Source organism: Megascapheus bottae, chromosome 32 (genome assembly GCF_031878675.1).
Source record: "Megascapheus bottae isolate mThoBot1 chromosome 32, mThoBot2.hap1, whole genome shotgun sequence".
NCBI lineage: Eukaryota > Metazoa > Chordata > Mammalia > Rodentia > Geomyidae > Megascapheus > Megascapheus bottae.
The window spans coordinates 3,355,805-3,376,038 of NC_143540.1; the positions used below are offsets into that span (position 1 = coordinate 3,355,805).

At 43.0% G+C, this 20,234-nt stretch overlaps 1 protein-coding gene and 1 pseudogene across 2 annotated transcripts in view; one reads left to right on the forward strand and one right to left on the reverse strand.

Moving 5' to 3' along the window:
* Nmnat3 (nicotinamide nucleotide adenylyltransferase 3) overlaps window positions 1–17,421 on the forward strand; it is a 47,040-nt gene extending 29,619 nt beyond the window's left edge. For both annotated transcript variants that reach the window (XM_090323248.1, XM_090323249.1), the window contains exons 3-5: window positions 11,978–12,161; window positions 14,461–14,540; window positions 16,179–17,421. In XM_090323248.1, the coding sequence (XP_090179374.1) occupies window positions 11,978–12,161; window positions 14,461–14,540; window positions 16,179–16,561 (647 nt within the window). In that variant the 3' untranslated portion in view covers window positions 16,562–17,421. The remainder of the gene's footprint in view (window positions 1–11,977; window positions 12,162–14,460; window positions 14,541–16,178) is intronic.
* On the reverse strand, window positions 12,584–13,363 carry LOC150043027 (small ribosomal subunit protein eS1 pseudogene; annotated as a pseudogene).
* Window positions 17,422–20,234: the final 2,813 nt, after the last annotated feature.

Consider the following 20,234-nt stretch of genomic DNA (forward strand, 5'->3'; position numbering starts at 1 on the left):
GCTTCGTAAGAAACTAAATCTATGGGCCTAACCATTATACCCTGGACCTTTATCCCAGATAAATGAAGCCATGTTCAGCCAGGCTTGGTGGCTCACACCTATAATCCTAACTATTTAGGAAGCTGAGATCTGAGGATCATGATTCAAAGCCAGTCCGAGCACTAAAAAGTCCGTGAGACTCTTATCTCTAATTAACCACCAGAAAACTGGAAGTGGCACTGTGGCTCAAAGGGTAGGGCAGTAGCCTTGAGCTGAAGACATTAGGGACAATGCCCAGAGTTCAATTCCCATGACCAACAAAAAAAAGAGGAGGGGGAAGAAGAGGGAGGAGGAGGAAGAGGGAGGAAGAGGAGGAGAAGCAGCCATGTTCAAAATCCAAAACAAAAGTGTTCATTGCAAGTCCATAATACCTCAAACCACACTATTTGTAATAGTCCCAAGCCATAAGCCACCCAAATGCCCTTCAAAAACTACATCTGTGTGTTCACTAGCAACTTAAAAGAAAAACAAAATCATGAACAGAACTTGTAGGGAATCTCTAGAGAATAATACTGAGTCAAAAATGCCACACCTAGGAACCCTACTACGCTGCTGGTGGGAATGTAGACTAGTTCAGCCACTCTGGAAAGCAGTGTGGAGGTTTCTTAAAGAACTGAAAATAGACCTTCCCTACGATCCCACCATACCACTTCTGGGCATCTATCCTAAACATCATGACCCAGGATATTATAAGGACACCTGCTCAGCTATGTTCATCTCTGCACCATTCACAATAGCCAGGCGATGGAAACAATCCAGATGCCCTACTGCAGATGAATGGATACAGAAAATGTGGTATATATACATAATGGAATTCTACATAGCCAACAGACAAGATAAAATAATGGCATTCACAAGGAAGTGGATGAATCTAGAGCGAATCATGTTGAGTGAGACAAGTCAAGACCTAAGGAACAAAAGGTGCATGGTATCCTTAATATGTGGCTATTAAATCCAAAGAGTACAAGAGTGAGGACTCAATAACTACATATCCAAAGCTATGGACATGGTAATGGAAATATAAACATAACTATATAGACATAAAAACCTATGACTCTGTAGACATGATGTTTTATTTCATAAATTAATATTAAGTTCTAAATACTAAGTCCCAGTGATTGTAAATAGAGATTCCCTCCTTGAACACTTGTTTGTTAAACTTGTCATTTAAAAGATGATCAACGTTAATAAATTCTTTAATAAAAAAATTAGATTCAAATTTGTCACTATAGATCCAATACCTCTACATTCTCCTTAATGGGAGCTTACAATGACTTTGTAAGGATGCAGATGTGATCCTGTCACTCTCCTGATGAAAAACCTTTTAATGGCTTTTCCCACTGAATAAAATCTACACTCCTCAAAAAAAAAAAAAATGCCACACCTAAGCTGGGCACCTATGGCTCACACCTATAACCATACTTACTTAGGAGGCTGAGATCTGAGGATTGAGGTTCGAAGCCAGTTTGGACAGGAAAGTCCATGAGAGTCTCACCTCCAATTAGCTATCAAAAAAGGCCACTGTTGTGGCTGAAAGTGGTAGAGTGCTAGCCTTGAGCACTGAGGCTCTAACTTTGAGCCCGAGAATTGACATGCGCACGCACGCACGCACGCACGCACGCACGCACGCAGCCAAGCCTAAATGCTCACAGGGCAGATGATCCCACTTAGATAATATTCTTGAAATGACTACATTATGTAAGAGAATTGCTAGTCATGACAGCTTTGGGATAGGAGTATGAAGAGAGGACAGAAAATGATCCAGACACCAAGGAGTAGAACCAATGGTGTGCCGAAAGCACACCATTGACAGGTGACCATTGTCACCTCGACAGTCCTGGTGACATGAAACTCTAGATGTGATGAAATTTCATGCATCTGAGACATACTCATGTCCTCTGTGTACACACACACACGTTAAATGGGTACAGAGAAAACTGCTGAAATACAAGCAGATCTATGGCTTCTCTCAATATCTAGAAGATCAAGCCGACTAGGAAATATTTTTTTAAATCCACTCATCTTAAGATTTTTAGCAATTATCTAATAATTATCCATATCTAAGATACTGAGGATCATTGCAAGGTGTTACCAGTGGGAGTAGCTCAGTAAAGGATAAGTGAGATCACTTGATTATATTTTCCCACACAAGTATATAAACCCATAGTTACTCGCAAATTAAAATTCTAATTTAAAAAATCTACAAAGAACTGATACAGCATACTTTATTAATGCAAGAGTGAGACCTCCATAGCGGGGATTCTCAAACAGCCACTTCATCTCCTGCACATAGTACTGGAGGGGGGTGAGCAGCAGCAGTCCCATGTCACAGGAATAGGGACATTGAAATCTGGAGAGGAAGCATGTCCTGTGAGTGTTTGGCCAATCCTGTCTCGGACATACGGGGACAGTGTTTTTGTACCCCTGCCACGCCAAGGGATGCTTCTTTCTCCTGGGCATCTGGTTCTGTTTGTCACCCTGGGCTTTAGCTATTACTGTTTGACCAACCAGTCACACCAATCGCTTAGGTCCCTGTGGAGATAGCTCCAGGGCTGATATGCCAGGGCTACTAACCATCTCTGCCTTCCAAATGGGAAGTGATGGTCAGGGACTAGTATTTGGCTCCTTTGCCAAGCAGACCATTAAGAGAACCTATGCAAAGAGCATTCAGAAAAGCCAGGCCAGCATCAGGGAAGACAGTAGATGAAGTAGAATTCCCAGCAGCACAAAGGGTATTAATTAAAACGAATTGAATAGATGTGGCTGTATAAATATTCCTAAAGATGAGGTTGTCGAGACACAGTTAGACCTTGGGGAAATTTATGAGTTACTGATAATTATAGGGAAAATAAATTTGAAAGGACAAAATCATTTAAGAATAAATTTTATAAACTAATGAGATTGGTAACTTGCAGGGATGGGTGAGGAGTGAAGAGGAAGGGGGGTGGGGAAAGAATTAGAAGCAAGGAACAGCAGTGAGCCCCTGTCTTGAGTGTGTGCCTCTTTTTATAGCTCTTACTCTCACAATATAGAAACATGCCAGAAAAACTAAATATATAATTAAAGCCTACCAGGATGCCAGGGAAACTCAAGAAGAAATAGCGATATTAACAAAGGAGCCTCATGTAACCACCAGAGGCAGAAGGAAGAGAAAGAGCTAACCTCAGGACCTCAAAAGCATCAACATGGCTAGACTCATGTATGTTCTGCAAAGGCTCTGGACACTAGTGTTTTCCTGGGTAATGATCCTAGGGTATGCAAATAATTGAGGAAATAATTGTGGATGACAGAGCCAGATTTGCTTTCTTTCTCTTCTTACACTATTGAAAAAATGAGGAGAGACCAGAGTAAACTCTGACTTTGGATTTGGAATTATAGGCTTAAGTATGAACACAATTTTTTATATGTGGATAGGGTGGATAGTTACAGAAATAAATATAGGGAAGTAGATAATGGTGACTTTGGTTAATGATGGCTGCCTTCTTGGCTAGTCGTAGAGGTAATCCTGACAGCAGTGATGGTAGAGGTGGTGGTAGTAGTGTGTTGCTGCCATTTCATTGAGGGGAAGTTGGTGGGTGCTGGTGCAGGTATATGTCACACTAATGGTCTCCTAGGTCATAGTACAACACAAGTCTCTTATTTTTGTGATAGCAGCAGTGGAGATCATGTTGACCAGTGACACCGATGGCCAGTGGACAGTTGCAATATTGGTAGTCAGGTAGCTTAAACCTGAATGACCTCAGGAAGTTTGTGTTTAAGTTGTAAAATACTTTTCCTAAGATATCATGATCCCCAGATTTCATCTGTCCCAGGAGCCCAATATTTCACAAAGCACAGACCTCTGACTGCTCATCCAACAGAAGGATCCACAAAAACTAAACGAGAGATAGCTAATCCTGGCACATGTACCATGTTCTTGGAGCGTCACTATGCATCCCCATGTGTCAAGGACTCTCAGAGGATCTGCCATCTGCAGTAAAATTGTGCTTTGCTTTATCTACCCCAGTGTTCCTCAAGCATATTGAGTCATTGAATCCTTTTTCTTTAGAGAAAATGGTAGGTCTCTGTTCATCATTGTACAGGTCAGAGAAACATTCACCAATACTTGAAGTAAAGGGGAAAATAAAACCTAGAAGAAAAAAAAACAAAAACATTTCCCTGCAGGGACTAATTTATAAGTGTTTGGTAAGAATGGTTGGCTTTAGGTTAATTTAGATTGTTTTATATTGCAAGTGCAAAAGATCATCTTACATTTGCATACCTAGAGTTGACTGAGAGATATTTTAGACATGTAAACTAAAGGCATTATTAGAAGAAGCAAGCATCAAAAATGAAATTGAGCTAATTCTCTACAGTCTTTACAGCCTAAGAAAGCTGTATCCTTTTATTTCATACTTATAACATGGATAATTTGGCGATTGTAGGAAAGTGGCTCTTGCTTACTTTGGTACCTGGGGATGGGTTAACAAAATAACCTTGGATGACTGAACAGAATAACCTCTCTGTATTTAATGCGAATCTGTAGCTCTCTAGTAGCATGTAAGAGAATCCCCTGGGGAAAAATTAATCAGTCTTTTTGCCAGGAAGCAGGCTTGCCTGCAGCCTGGAAGCACCTTTTTTTTTTTTTTTTTTTTTTTTTTTTTGTACTAATCCTAGGGCTTAAAATCAGGGACTGAGCGCAGTCCCTGAGCTATTTTATTCAAGGCTATCATTCTACTACTTGAACCACAGCTCCTCTTCTGGCATTTTTGGTAACTAATTGGCATTTTCCTGCCCCGTCTTACTTTGAACCTTATTGTCAGAGCTCAGCCTCCTGATTAGCTAGGATTACAGAACCACCAGCACGTAGCGAGATGCACTTTTTTTTTAATCAGTGAAATCAGTGAAGACCTCCCTTTGAAAACTGCAGAAGAACTGATGTTAAAGCATTGTGACCTTCAAGCCAGACACCCATGGCTCATGCGTATAATCCTAGCTACTCAAGGAGGCTGAGATCTCTTAAGATCGCAGTTCGAAGCAAGTTTGGACAGAAAAGTCCATGAGAGTCTTAGCTCCAACTAACTATCAAAAATGGCAGGTGTATTGCTATGACTCAAAGTGGTAAAGTGCTAGCCTTGAGCACAGAGAGGCTCAGGGACAGTGCCCAGGCCCTGAATTCAAGCACCATACCTGACAGAAAGAAAGAAAGCTAGCTCACTCAGAGACAGGGCCTAAGCGCTAAGTTCAGCCCTAGGACTGGCAAAACAACAACAACAACAACAAAACTGCATTATCCTCTTTGGACATTCTACCCATTGTTAGTCTTGGAGCAAATTCCCGTTTCAAGCTTTTATTCTTGCCAATTTTGGGAGCAACTTGAGTGGAGAAGGTTGACTGGTGTCTCATTCAGGTCTCTTTTCTAATTCAATGCCCTTAACCTTGAGGGTAGTGTCCATAACCCCACCAGATGTACTTAAAGAATGAGGACAATGGCTTCCTGGGATCTAGTGATGCCCTTCCAGTCTCTGAATAATCATTAGTCTTAACACGAATAATACAAAAGAGGTAGCTAAGCAGTTTAAATTTTATCCATAAAATTAAGTCCAGTGTTTCACCATAGCATTTAACTCCATGACCTTTTTTTATTGAATCCCCTGGCAGATCTTGGACAGTTTCCTTGAGTGTAAATTACCATGAAGGTAAATTGAAAATGTATCAAGAAATGGGCAAAGATATTAATGCAGAATCAGGAAGTCACCAAGCTTCATTTGTTCTGAAGATTTTAAAAAAAAGAAGAAAGTCCTTTCACTACAATTAAAGGGAGGGAACCAGAAAGTCTTTCCAGTCCCAGAAGGGAAGATTAGATGCCGTGAAATATTGCTGCTCTGTTGTTTACTTTGCCGAGTCTTTACTGAGTTGCACACAAAGCAAGACATTTAGAAATGAAGAGAAACCTCATACTGACAAACCCCAGCATTGAAAAATTTTGGAGAGCAGAGGGAGCTGTGTAATATGTAGGAAGAATGTGTTGATTGAAAGAAAGACACTTCACAGACAGAAGTAAAGGAAATCAGGGCAGACAGAAGAACAGCAAGGACCCAGGGCCAAAGAGGGAGGGTGAGTAATCACACTTCCAGTGGCTCACTGTGCTTCCAAAGGCCAAAACTCTACTTTGGGGCAGCAGGGCTCCTAAATCTGCTTTTCTGTCTACCCCAGGTTTCTGCAATCTGGGCATGCAGTGCCCTTCAAAAGTGATGGGCGTTTGCTACAGAGCAGAGCACAGAATGGAACAGTAAATAGGAGGTCCCACAGCTATTCAGACTGCACAGGCTAAGAGCTCTCTGGCTGAAGAAACTAACAAACAAACAAGCAAAAAAAAAATGTTAATATGCTTGGAATTAGATGAGGAAATTATAGCAAAGGGTGCCCAGATGGTTCCAAAGTCTGCATACTCTCATGCTTTCCAGGCTTAACCTTGGAAGCCAAGTTTAATCACAATAGTATCTTTTTGAAAGCATACATATCCATTTGGTTGAGATCCTGATCTTCTCTCTCTCTCTCTCTCTCTCTCTCTCTCTCTCTCTCTCTCTCTCTCTCTCGCTCTCGCTCTCGCTCTCTCGCTCTCTCGCTCTCTCGCTCTCTCGCTCTCTTGCTCTCTCTGCCTTTCTCTCTCCCCCTTCTCTCTCTCCCCCCTCCCTTTCCCCCTCTCCCTCTTCCCCTCCTTCCCTCTCCCCTTCTTTCCCTTTCCTCTCCCTTTTCCTCTCTCTCTCTCTCTCTCTCTCTCTCTCTCTCTCTCTCTCTCTCTCTCTCTCTCTCTCTCTCTCTCCCCCCCCTTTCCTCTCTCCCTCCCTCTCCTCTTTCTTTTCTTCCTCTCTCTCTCCTACCCCCTAGCTTCCTTTCCTGTTTATTTCATTCCCAACAACACTTGTAACAATTGCTCCTGATCTTTCATAAATTTCTGTCTTTCAAGGCCTTGTTTCCAGGGTACTTTTCAGGCAGTACAGTCAAGAGAAAAAAAGCAAATGAACAGTGGTTGTGCTTATACTTTTGTCCATGGGGACCCTGAGCTTCTCCCAGCAGAAGTCCTAGATCTAAATCTGCCCAAAGAGAAGAAATCTGTCTGTGCTTTCCTGGGTAATCATAGTAGAGAATCCCCTGTTGCTTTTATTGGTCGTTCTGATACATGTGGTTTTGTTTTATAGTGATTCTTAATAAAACGCTGATAAATGTGCCAAGGCATCTGAAAAAATAATGAAGTTTTTACCATTTTGAATTGCCATTAATGTCTTTGTGGCTTTGTGGTTTATAAGGCAGCTGGAATTTTAAGCAGCCGTAACGTTTGATTGAAGTCCAGTCTTGCAGAGGGAGATGGCTGTATTTTTCAGGTCAGTTCACATGGAGCTTGTCCTGCCCTGGAGTGATCTATTTTAAAGCCAGGTCACTCACAGAAAGGTAGTGTTGTCTTCTGTCCTCTTTGTCCTTGGCTGTCTTAGCTACCACCTCCCCAAACTTGCCAGCCTCTTATCAGGACAGTAGAGTAGGAAAAGTGTAGACAGACCCAGATTCAAATCCCAACCCTATATTTTGGGTGACATATTGGGATCTGTATTCCTGTTTCCTGTACTATAACTAAGGGTTTTATGCATAGCGAACTTCCCCAATCTTGGTGGTATAAATTGAGTGTTTTGCTAGTGGATCAGAAACTGATCCACTGAAGGTGCTTGTCTCTGCTTCTTACTGTCTAAGAACTCAGCTATGGCAACTCAAAGACAGCAAGTGACTGGATGGCTAGAAACAGAGCTCATCTGTAGATTTCTTCATTCACACCTGGCAGCTGGGCTGAGAATCTAGACCATTACACAGATATTCTATGGCTTTCTGCATAGGCTAGTTTAGAATTTCACTATATGATATCTGTATTTTAAAACTAAGTACTCTAGAATACCTAAGATGGAAGTACCTGGAAGTTACCCATTGTCACTTCTGCCTTTGGGTAAAGCAGTCTCCTTGCGGAGGATCCAGATTCTCCAGGAGCCTGGGGCTTGGGACATGATGATGTGGACATGTTTCAAGATGACATCTTGTCCCAGCTCCCTCCTCTGCTGAGCCCATTGGGCCTAGAAGTAGAGACAGTCTCCAGTGTTGAGCATCTGAGACATGCCTTGAACTTGTACTCTTTATGGGCAGTCTGATTCTAACTAGGTGGGTGTTAAGATGTGAAGTATGTGGATGCCTTCACATACTTTTTTTGTTACTTTCATATGAGAAATCAGCTACATCCAAAACATAAAATACGGGGACATGCTAGAATAAGCAGCTGGTCACAGATCTGTGGTTAGCTGGGACAAATGCATTCCTCCCCACCTGTTCCGGGATGTAGGAAAAAATAGGAAATGGGAAGGTGGCAACCACCTTGAATATTCTTCTCCAGGGATGTGGCACAGGTGCAGGATTGCAAGCTCCACCAAACAAGCAAGTTCTGTGCCTCTGTTTACATCCCATCTGCTACTATCCTATTGGTCCAAGTAAGTCTCATGGCCCAGCCCAAAATCAAGGGCTGGGGAGATATATCTGCCTTTGTGTTACCCTGTAATGGTGGAGTGAGGAATTGGGACCAATAATTCAATCTACCACAGCCATTTTCCAGCACAAAGAAAATTGGATAGGATTTTGTGGTATTAAAGCTAGTGTTTAACTGTATAATTATAGATGCAGAATACCCATATAAAGTTGTTGGTTATAAAATTGCTAATAAAAGAATAATTCAGCAATACCAAGTAGCATTTATCCCGGGTATTCAAGGACAATATACCATAAAGATGCCTATTACTATCTCATATTACTAAGATGATATATTTTTTATGAAACTTAAATCATCATCTCGATACATAAGTCATCCAATAAAATCCAGTACCTACCCAGGGATTTTTCCAACCCTTTTACTAAATTAGAACTGTAAGGATCCCTCCTCACCATGGTGGTAATGACTTCACACTTCAGAAGCATTCCTGTACAAGCATGGAATTAGAACTGAATTTTCATTATTCTCAGGTGATATATGGTATCCCTAGAAAATCCAGAAGCCTCCAAAAAAAGTACTTTGGACTAATAAGTTCTGTAAGGTAACCTAGCTTCAAAATAAACCAGGCCAAGCATGAAGCTTCCTATGTAACAGTCACAATATACTATAAGGAATATATATATATATATATATATGTATATAATAAAATACAGGAAGGCAAGAAACTGTATGCAGAAGTAAACAGCAAGGATTGTACATCCCCAGAGCTAAAACACCCCTGTTGTTCCTGTGATTTCATCTTTATTATTATTTTTAATACTACCTTGCTATTTTCCAGAGGGGAGGAAGAAATAAACAGGGAATGCTAGCTCTCATGTTAAAAATCACAGCCAGGTATTGTTTCGATAACCCCAGGGTTCTGATGGTATGGCTTGGAATTAACTGGTGTGTGTGCTTCCTAGAAAGAAAAGACAAGTTCAAGTTCATGCCCTTCAGGAACTCACAGTCTCTTGAGAAAGATAAGGGCAGATCATTATCATACAAGTGTTGTAACTGAGGTGAGCCTGGCCTCAGAGGGTTATGGGAAAACTGCCCACGTATAATGGAGGTGGGTAAGAGATGGCTCACCCAAAAGACACCACTGGGATTGTGACCAGAAGCAGAAAGGAAGGGAAAGGGCTTAGATTCATGAACATTTAGAGGGCAAGTAGAAGTTTTAGTTCAAATTGTTATTTTTATTGACTCTTCTTTCCTCTCTCCTGATGCTATAAAAAACAAACAACAACAACAAAAAAAGCCCCACAACAACACTGATTTCTCAGTGTGCAAAAACTGTGTTGTCAGAATGAGCTAAGCTCTCATAGATAATGCCTGGGGACTAGAGATGTTCAGCTGAGCAACCTGGCTGGGTCCCAGTCTATAAAACTACGTTCACAGAACCTTGGGAGTTTTCACAGATCTCTCCCAGGCTTTGCAGAAGTTGAAGGAGGAGGTATTTGGTTTTTTATTTTTATTATTATATTTTCGTTATCTTTAAGTATATGCACAAAGGGATTATCATTCGGGTTAGTTTGAGTCCAATGCATCTTGATTGGTGTCAGTCGCCCCCATCCCTTCTAGATTATACATTCATTCATTAGCCACAATGAAGGTATTAAAAAAAAAATCACAAGAAAAGAGCACCAAGAAAACAGAGCAACTATAAGTTGCTGCAAATTATACTGAAGAAGTTAAAAAAAAAATCACTGGGTGCTGTGCCTCATGCCTATAATCCTAGCTACTCAGGAGACTGAGATCTGAGGATCCCACTTCAAAGCCAGCCCAGGCAATAAAGTCAGTGAGACTCTTATCTCCAATTAACTACTAGAAAACTGGAAGTGGCGCTGTGGCTCAAGGGGTAGGGCAGTAGCCTTGAGCTGAAGAGCTCAGGGACAGCACCCAGACCCAGAGTTCAAGCCCCATGACAGACAAAACAAAACAGAAATCCATATCATCTTACAAGCAGCAATCTAAACAACTTCCCCACACACACACACAAATGATGCTCTAGACTCCAAAGATCTCACTAATGAGTTCTGCCAAACATGGGAGAAAAACTTAGTTGTGTCTTCTTGGAATTTAGAAAACTCCACTGGCCGGCACACTCCATAAGGCCAGTACAACCTTGATACCAAGGCCTGATTAGGATCAGAAGAAAAAGGAGAGTTATAGACCTGTCTCCCTTCCTATAAAGAACTAGCAGAATGGACCCATCCATACATAAAAAAGATAAGGTATCTCTTCCAAGTTGGATTTATCTCAGGAACACAATGTTGGTTGAAGATCAGAAAATTAATCAATGTAATCGACTCTATGAACTGACCAAAAAAAATCACTGAGAAAAAAATCACAATTATTTCAAGAGGTGTAACCCCTCCTCCCCACCCCCCCCAAAAAAGTATTTGATAAAATGCAGTGTTCACATTGTAAAGGAAGCCCTGAAACTAGAGGTAGCAGGAAACGTAGCATGGTAAACACCATCTGGGCTCCCCTGACAGCTGTGTTCTGATTTTTAGAGGCCGAACTCACCAGTGTGTTTCTCATGAAATAAATTCTCCTTAAGTTCACAAAGTCTGCAGGGGAGTTTTTATTGCTAACCAGCTCAACCAGGGTCTGTTCCTTAAGTACACTTCCCCTCCATTGGCAGCTCATCCCTCCAACGTCACAGCAGACCCTGCATGTCAGGACACTCTGGGCCCAGAAATAATCCACTGGAGCTGAGACTTTAAAAAAAATTTTGTTGTTGTTGATCATGGGGCTTGAACTCAAGACCTGGGGTTGCTATCCCTGAGCAGTTTTACTCAAAGCTAGGGTTTTACCACTTTGAGCCACAGTTCCACTTCTGGTTTTCTGGTGGTTAATTGGAGATAAATGCCTCATGGACTTGCCTGCCCAGGCTGGCCAAGGCAAAATATCAAGACCAGAGCAGAAAGGGTTCAAGTAGTGGAGGAGCCTACATTATAAGTGCAAGGCTTTGAGTTCAAACCCCACTATTGGTAGAAAAACAAAATGCAAGAGGATGATGGAAAAAGAGCCAGGGCCTGCCCCACATGGTAGTTATCTATGGACCCTGGGCGAGTGACTTAGGTGAGTGTGGATAAATCCTGGACAGGCAAGGCTAAAATTCTTAATGAAAGACTTACAAAGCACAGGATATTGTGACGTACCTCCAACATACTCTGTCTGCATTGCTCTGCAGCCTGGTCAATCAGGTGCACCCCTGCATCCTTCCTCTCTATAGAAGGGCTGCTCTGAATTATAGAAGATTGGAGAAGAGCATGAAGTCACTGAGGTTGTGACTTCTCCCTGGCCTTTGGCCCAGTGCCAAGATCTGTTCCCACGCAAGACGAGGCAGAGACTTTTGTGTCTGAGCCTGCAGCATCACTGTTCTCTACCTAGGAGTGTACCGCGTGGTCCAGGGCATCATCTCACCTGTCAGTGACCACTATGGAAAGAAAGACCTGGTAGCTTCTCATCACCGGGTGGCCATGGCCCGGCTTGCCCTGCAGACTTCTGACTGGATCCGAGTGGACCCCTGGGAGAGTGAGCAGGCGCAGTGGATAGAGACGGTGAAGGTGCTGAGGTAAGCAGGAAAGGCTGTGCAGGGACCTCCTGTGTGTGATAAGGGAAGGAGCTGCAGGCATCTTGTGAAAGGTAAATTGGCTTCCCAGGACAAATTGATGATGGGACTAGACAGTTGTATTGGAAATGCTCAGAGCACTTGCAGGGAATGAACTTCTTCCATCTCCCACCAGAGGCGGGAAGTGGGGGGATGGGGCTTCAGAACCGTCCACATTCACCTGAAGTCATTCACCCAGGCTCTTTTCCATCATCCTCTTGCATTTTGTTTTTCCAGCAATAGTGGGGTTTGAACTCAAGGCCTCCCACTTGTGATACAGGCTCCTCCACTGCTTGAACCCTTTCTGCTCTGATCTTAATATTTTTTGTTTTGAGAGCAAACATCACAAATAGGCCTTTTATTTATCTTTATTAAAACTCTGAATTTTAAACAGGTTCTTGGACTGGTGGTTCGTACCCATCAGCTCGCTTGACTTTAGCACCAGTCTTGTCCCCAGAACTACCACCTTTAGCATGAAGCTCCATGAGTTTTCCTAACTCAAACTTGGGCTTCTTCAGCATTTTTACTTTCATAATGAAGACATTGTAAAGTGGATAAATAGACTGGCAAGCCTTTTCTATGTCTGTCCCAGTGCTGTCCGGAATCAGCTTATTAACTACTTCTTTCAAGTTATTGGTCTGTACTTCTCGGGTCATGATTTCCCTCATCTTCTTCCGGATCTGGCAGACCTGCTGGTGATGAGCACATGAGATCTTATGGATCTGATTGTTGCGTTTTTTAGTAAAGCCAACACAGAACAGACGAAACAAATAACCATCTGTAGTCTTGACATCCACATAAGCTTCAATCATGGTCTGCCACTTTTTTTGACCATGGAGCACATTTTGTCTCGGATAATATCCGTGCCATGGAATTTGATCAGGCAGTTCTTGCCCTAAACATCCTCAGTAATTAGCTTGAATTTTCTAAGTGCAACTTCATCATTCTGCAGGTCAGCAAGGCTCACTTCAAACACCCAACCCTGGAGGCCATCAGATGCGATTTTGGTTTCTTGAGTCCTCGTGACTAGTGTTTTCCCAATATTTCTTATATTGAACATGGCTGGGTTTCACATACCAATCTTTCTTAGAAAATGAGCCAACTACTTTCTTCTTGGCTCTTTTTTTGCCGCCTTTCGTAAGGCGCTTGTTCTTGCCAACTGCCATGGTGCTGGTCAGAGAGCCAAAAGGTGATCTTAATAGTTTGCCTTGGCCAGCTTAGACTCAAATCCTCCACTGAAGTTCTCCACTTAGGCATCCTGCTGTAGTTTGGATGGCAGACATCTACCACTGTGCCCAGCTATTGGTTGAGATAGAGGTAGGGATTATCTCATAAACTTTTTGTTGAAGCTGGCCTTAAACCAAGATCCTTTCAGTTTCTACATCCCCAGTATTATAGAAATGACCTGCCTGGGGGCCGGGAGTTTGGCCTAGTGGTAGAATGCTTGCCTAGCATGCACGAAGACCCGGGTTCTATTTCTCGGTACCATATACATAGAAAAAAGCCAGAAATGGTGCTGAGGCTCAAGTGGTAGAGTTCTAACCTTGAGAAAGTCCAAGGATAGTGCTCAGGCCCTGAGCTAAAGCCCACGACTGGCAAAAAAAAAAAAAAGAAGTGACCTGCCTGTCCCTGGCCACCTTACTGATTGGGGAAAGGGAGACTTGAGCCTTTTTTTCTCCCTGAAAACTAGCATTCTAGCTTAGGTGGTTAACTGGAGAAAGGGTCTCTCAGCCTTTCCTGCTTTGGCTGTAACTACAATCTTCAGATCTCAGCCTCCTGAGTTGCTAGGGTTATAGGCATGAGCCCACGAGTACTTTACTGTATTTTAAAGCTTTGTTTGGTGCTAGGTATGGTTTCTACTATACCAGTGCGTAATGTATAGTTCATTTATCTTCACAAAAGCTATGGCATCCCTGATGGCTAAATAAAAATGTGTGTTTTGAACTTTGGTTTGTCTGTCTGTCCGTGGAAGCCCATCCTCAACTCCTGCTCAACACAATTCCTATGTTTCATTGAGAAAGTATAAAAAGAATAGAATGAACCTAACTTGGCACACACAACAACTGCATTCATTAGGTCTCTGTAAGGACCCAGGTGGCGTCTACTTTCTGTCCAGCACCTGGCACAATGCTGGCATGCAGGAGGCTATTGAATATTTGCAGAATGAGTGAAGTAGGTTGAAGCTTAAACTGTGAGAACTTGGGGGTGATTTTGGGGGCTGGAACATGACACAGGTACCTGAGCCCATGTGTTTACACCACAGACATCATCACCAAGAACTGCTCAGACCTCCACCCCTGAAGGAAGCCGAGGATGCTGGCAAAGCACCAACAGCCCCTGCAGGTAGGTGCTGACCCCTTGTCTACAGAGGGGGTGGTGTTGGATCCTGTGAGAACTAAGTCGTGGCTGCAAAAGGCCAGACACACAAAGAATCTGAGGTGCATCTGGTTGAGGTGACCTTCCAAAGGCCCAAGTTCATATTAGAGCACCTGCCATACCACTGCTGTGCCCATGTGGGATTTGCTGCCCAGAGGTATTTGCCTACCCCATGACTTGTGCTTGTGACATGGATTATCATGGATTCCTAGCAGAGCCACTCAGGGATAAGCTGGTATGTGGTGTTGAGATTTTTGTTGTTGTTCTTGTTGTTGAAGTCTTAGTCTTGCTGCATTGTTTAGTGCTGTGTGTTGTTGAAAATTACACCCTAGTCTCAACACTTCTGGACACCGGAGCTTAGCCTTACCTGAGTTGTCTGTCACTCACAGCCTTGCATGGAACACCGAGCCATAGGGCTTGCTGTGTTCTGGGGCTGCTTGCATGTGACAGTGTGAAATGGTCAGTCAGCCCTCTGAGAGCCTTCCCTGCCCTTGACCTTCAGGGCTGAATACAACTCTACCAGGCTCGGAGAATCCCCTTTTCATAAAAAGAGCAGATGCTTCTAGTGTGGACCTGGTTTTGCTTTTCAGGTGAGGCTACCCAAGAAGGGCATGAACTAGGCTAAGGTAGTCCATTGTGTCCCATGGCTTCAAGCCTTGTATTCCAGGGCTTCAATTTATGGTGCACATACAGATTCCTACCAGCAGGCGGCGACAGACCCCCAGTAGTTGCTGGTGTCCCCACATGGAGGCTTCTCTGAGGAGCTAAGGACCTCAGTTCTCTCTTACCTCTCTGTGCCTCAGTTTCCTTCTGTGCAAAGTGGTCACAACTGTGCCTTCTTTCTTGTTACTCATTTTGAGGGTCATGTGGTATTCTACACATTTAATAGTGTATTCTACACTTTAATAGTGTCATGCTGAGCAACTCAGACACAAGGGGTTGTTTTATCAACAGTCAGCATTGCATTGGAATAAATAATAAAGGGTTATCCACATTGATAAGTTATTATCCAGCGTTGTTATATTGGAAACAAATGAATTGAGGAGGGGGGAATGTTTTAGAAATAATATTGTTTATCTACAGAACCTTTATAACTAATCCTTATGATGAGATTTTATATAAAAGTGCCAGGTCCTGCTGTATGTTAACACTGGGACTAGTGCTGAAATGTATGACAGAGGGTAGCAAACAGTCCAAGGCTCACAACTTTTGCTCACATGGCTTTAAAAACCTTTCTTCCCATCAGGAAGTGGACTTTAAGGGAGAGCATGGCTGCCACCACACACACACACACACACACACACACACACACACACACACACGCCTGCTGTTTCACTGGAGAAGAATTTTTTTTTTATTACTTGGCACTTGACCAATATTTAACAAAAGATGTGTTGGTTCAATCATGAATTGCAACTGTATACCCTGAAATCACTTCAGATTCCTGTATACTCATTTTAAGTCACAAACACCCATTCCAAGAAAATCATTCAGTAAGATTTCCCAACAGAATGTCACATGATCTTCCTGGCAGTGAAATATTCTCCACCCCACCCTCACCTTCCCCTCTTGTAACTGCGCTGGGATCCACCCTTGTTTTTGCAGCTGTGCCTGAACTGAAACTCCTCTGTGGAGCAGACGTCTTGAGGACCTTCCAGACTCCCAACCTCTGGAAGGATGCACACATCCAAGAAATTGTGGAGAAGTTTGGCCTGGTGTGTGTGAGCCGGGCAGGTCACGATCCTAAAAGATACATCTTAGACTCACCCATTCTCCGACAGCACCAACACAATATTTACTTGGCTCGGGAGCCCGTGCAGAACGAGATCAGTGCCACGCTCATCCGGCAAGCATTGAGTCAAGGGCAGAGCGTGAAGTACCTGCTGCCTGATGCTGTCATTGCCTACATTAAGCACCACTGCCTATACACCACAGACAGTTCCTGGAAAGGCAGAAGCAGCCAGCGAAGCAAAGGAAACACCAGCTAGAAGGGACTCACCCCCAGCCATGCCTCCACCTCCCTCCCCTCTGCCATTCAGGATTCGGTTTTGCTTTGATGTTTGGCCTTTGCATTTCTGCCATCACACATCCTGTCTCCTTGTAGTGGGCCTTTAGAATTAGGCCACTGAAGGAGGAGACCCCTGAGGAGCAGGTTGGAACTGCAGGTTGGAGTGCATTTTTTTAAAAGACCAAGTGCAGCCTGCAGGTCTTGATTGGCAGGATTTGACAGGATGCTAACTACTGAAAAGTGGCCTTGCCATCATCCTTCTTTCAAGTGAGATCATACTAAATGAGGCATCAGAAACTTGGAAAATGTCAGGCACGAGTGGCTCACACCTGTAATCACAGCTACTCCAGAGGCTGAAATCTGAGGATCTCAGTTTGAAGCTAACCCGGGCAGGTAAATCTTAAGAGATGCCAGCAAATAAACAAAAAAAACCAGAAGTATGGCTTACGTGGTAGAACATCAGCCTTGAGCAGAAAAGACTAAGCAAGTACATGCAAAGCCCCAAGTGCAAGCTTCGGTACCAGCATACCAAAAGAAATTGGAAACCTCCTTTTTTTATTTTTTACTTTCATTGCATCCTGTTATCAAAACATTGTCTGCCTATATACTAGCCTTCCGTGAAACTTGAACAGATCATCTTTCTAAGTCAGACCATCAAGTAATACAAATCATTTTTAACTTCTGAATATCTCAGAAGGAGCTGAGGTAAACCAGATGTCTCTCTCTCTCCCTCTTTCCTTCCATCCCCCACTCCCCTTGCTTTCTCTCTCTCAATGGTTTATGTCTACTTACCTGACTGTTTGAATATTGACAAAGGGATAAGTAATAAATTGAATCAAAATGTACTAATGAAAAGAATTTCTGTGTCATGCCTTTGTTACATTGTTAATGTCTGGTGCACCCACCCGTGTTTGTATTTCTAGCTTCTCCTGGAAACTTGTTCTTGCTCTAATTCAACTGGCATGAATTGAAAAGCTGTGTCTCGCATCCTGGACGTGAGTAGAGAGGATTGCTTTTGGTGCAAAATGCATAATGGTTTTCTAAGCCAAAGCCCAGGCCCCTCCCTCAGATGCTGTTAAGACTTGTCATCCTATTTCCAAATTAAGAACAGTTTCAGAGTGGTCTGATTGTATAGGTGACTCCTCACACGGTGCAGTGATGGAATGCCAAGCCTTTGAATTTACTTGCGTATAGTTCTACTCTAGTTCATCCTTCCTGCGTGTTTAGTGGTGCAGAGAAACAGAGGCAGGTGGGGAGGATCTAATTCCATATGTACATGTATGTCACCAAGCAGGTAAGGAAGAACTGTAGATAGTGAGACCCTCCTGTGTCAGACTTTCCTCCTTGATTGGGACTCTGCCCTTCATGAGGTGACTGAGGATGCTGGTAACTCAGAAGAGTGGAGGTCAAATAGCATTGTTATAGCTGGGTTCCTAATGCAGGTAGGCCCACCTGGACCTCTGTTCCTGATTTCACATTTCTTTCACTTTGCCAGAGGGGTGTGTGTGTGTGTGTGTGTGTGTGTGTGTGTGTGTGTGTGTGTGTTTATTTTGTAGGAGCAAGAAGAGTAGTCAGTTGGGCTCCTGAGTAAATAGAATTTCCAACCTTAAATAAAGGTCTCTTGTGATTGCATTTGCGAAGAGCATCACCAGATCCTTGCCTAGGGAAAGAATGTTTCATTTATAATACTGTCTGTGTCACTTGGGACGAAATGATGTGAAATCCCATTTTAAACCCCTATAGTGTCCCAGATTGGTAAGGTGCATTTGGTAATTGGGTTAACACATGAATATGAATTCCCTTATCCTTGCTCTCACAATTCCTGTGCTGACTTCCTGTGCCCTTTTTCCTCCTGAGGTTACCATGCATAGACTGCACTTGATTTTAGCTGTAAAGTTATTTTCTTAACTCAATCCTCAGTAGTATGGAAATGCACACATACATACACACAGTGTATAGACACACATAGTCTATAGTGAACATTCTACTTTTGTTTAAAAAAAAATTCCTACAAAGGAATTGCTCCTTATTACTGAAATACTTTGCATATGTGAATGCAGAGAGCAAAACAAAATTCACAGGAAGCTGTTGAATGATAGGAGGTAGAATTCCCCGGAATGCAAGAGTAAGTGGGGGAGGAAGGTCCATTTGATTACAGTGTGTCAGCTGAATGTGTGAAATAACACAGTGAAGGCTGCACTTAAATGTGCACTTTACTAAAAATGAATGTTAGAGCCAGGCGCTGGTGGCTCACACTTACAATCCTAGCTACTCAGAAGACTGAGATTTGAGGATCACAGTTTGAAGCCAGCTGGGGCAGAAAAGTCCCTGTGAGACCCTTATCTCCAGTTAACCACTCAAAAACTGTTAAGTAGCATTGTGACTCAAGTGGTAGAGTTCTAGCCTTGAGCATGAAGAGGCTCAAGGACAGTGCCCAGGCCCTGAGTTCTAGCCCATCAGAGTATAGGCCCTAGTGGGAAGAGGAGGGTAAACAGAGATGGTGAAGCAATGATCGAAACACTTCATGTACACATGTGAAAATGGAACAGTGAAACTGGTTGAAATTGGTTTGGAATGGAGAGATAGATGCGTCAGGGAGAATGACGGAGGAATGAGTCGTCTGATCAAGGTACATTGTTAGATGATCCAAATGCTGATCGAGAAATAAACATTTTTATAGACTTTATGGTTGTATAAACTAGTGAGAACTAGAAGGGACCCTAAAGATCTGGTCTCAACATTTCCAAATCATCAAATACAAACTTACCATGAGTGGGTTATTACGTTAGCTTTATGTTACTGTAGTGAATACCTGAGACCATCAGCTTATAAAGAGAAAGGGTTCATTTTGGCTTAATGTTTCAGAGATTTCAGTTCATGGTTACTTGATGCTATTGCCTTGGGGCCTGTGGCAAAGATGCATACCTTGAGGGGAACCTGTGGCAGAGGGGTCTGGTGGTCTCATGGTGGCTGGGAAGCAAAGAGGGAGAGAAAGAGAAATGGTATCAGCACCCCAATGCATCTAGGGCATGTTTCCAATGACCTGACTACTTCCACCCTCTTAGCCCCCTCCCCACCCCACCCCCCAGTAAAGATTCTACCACTTCCTAATAGTGCCACATGGTGGGGACTACCTTCAACACCTGGCCCTTTCAGGGACATTTGGGGTCCACATAATAGCATAGTGTCAGTAGCTTCAGATGGACTAAGGAGGTCCAGGATACATGCACCTCAGGCAGTGCATGTCATAGGACTGGGAGAGCAGGAAGAGCTCACTATTCCTGGAATTCTGAGGAAAAGATCATGATGAAATCGGAATAGGGATCTTGCTGGATGGCTTAGCTGTGAGAACAGAGAAGTAAAAGCCACATGATTAAGAAAGGAATCATGACTTGAAAAAGGACATCAGAACACATGGATAGGCATGCTGTACTCTTCAAAGCTATTCTGTGAGGGTGGTGGCTCAGTGATTTAAGTGATTTAACTAAAGTTACACAAATAGGGAATCGTGGCTCTGGAATTACAAACCAGCACAGGTCATTTTACTATGTATACTCCATCAGCCTGGAGGCAATGAGCAGGGTAGAGCAGGAAGGAAGATCAGCAACAAAAAGGATGTTTTTATTATTTTGTTGTGATGATTGAAACAGAGT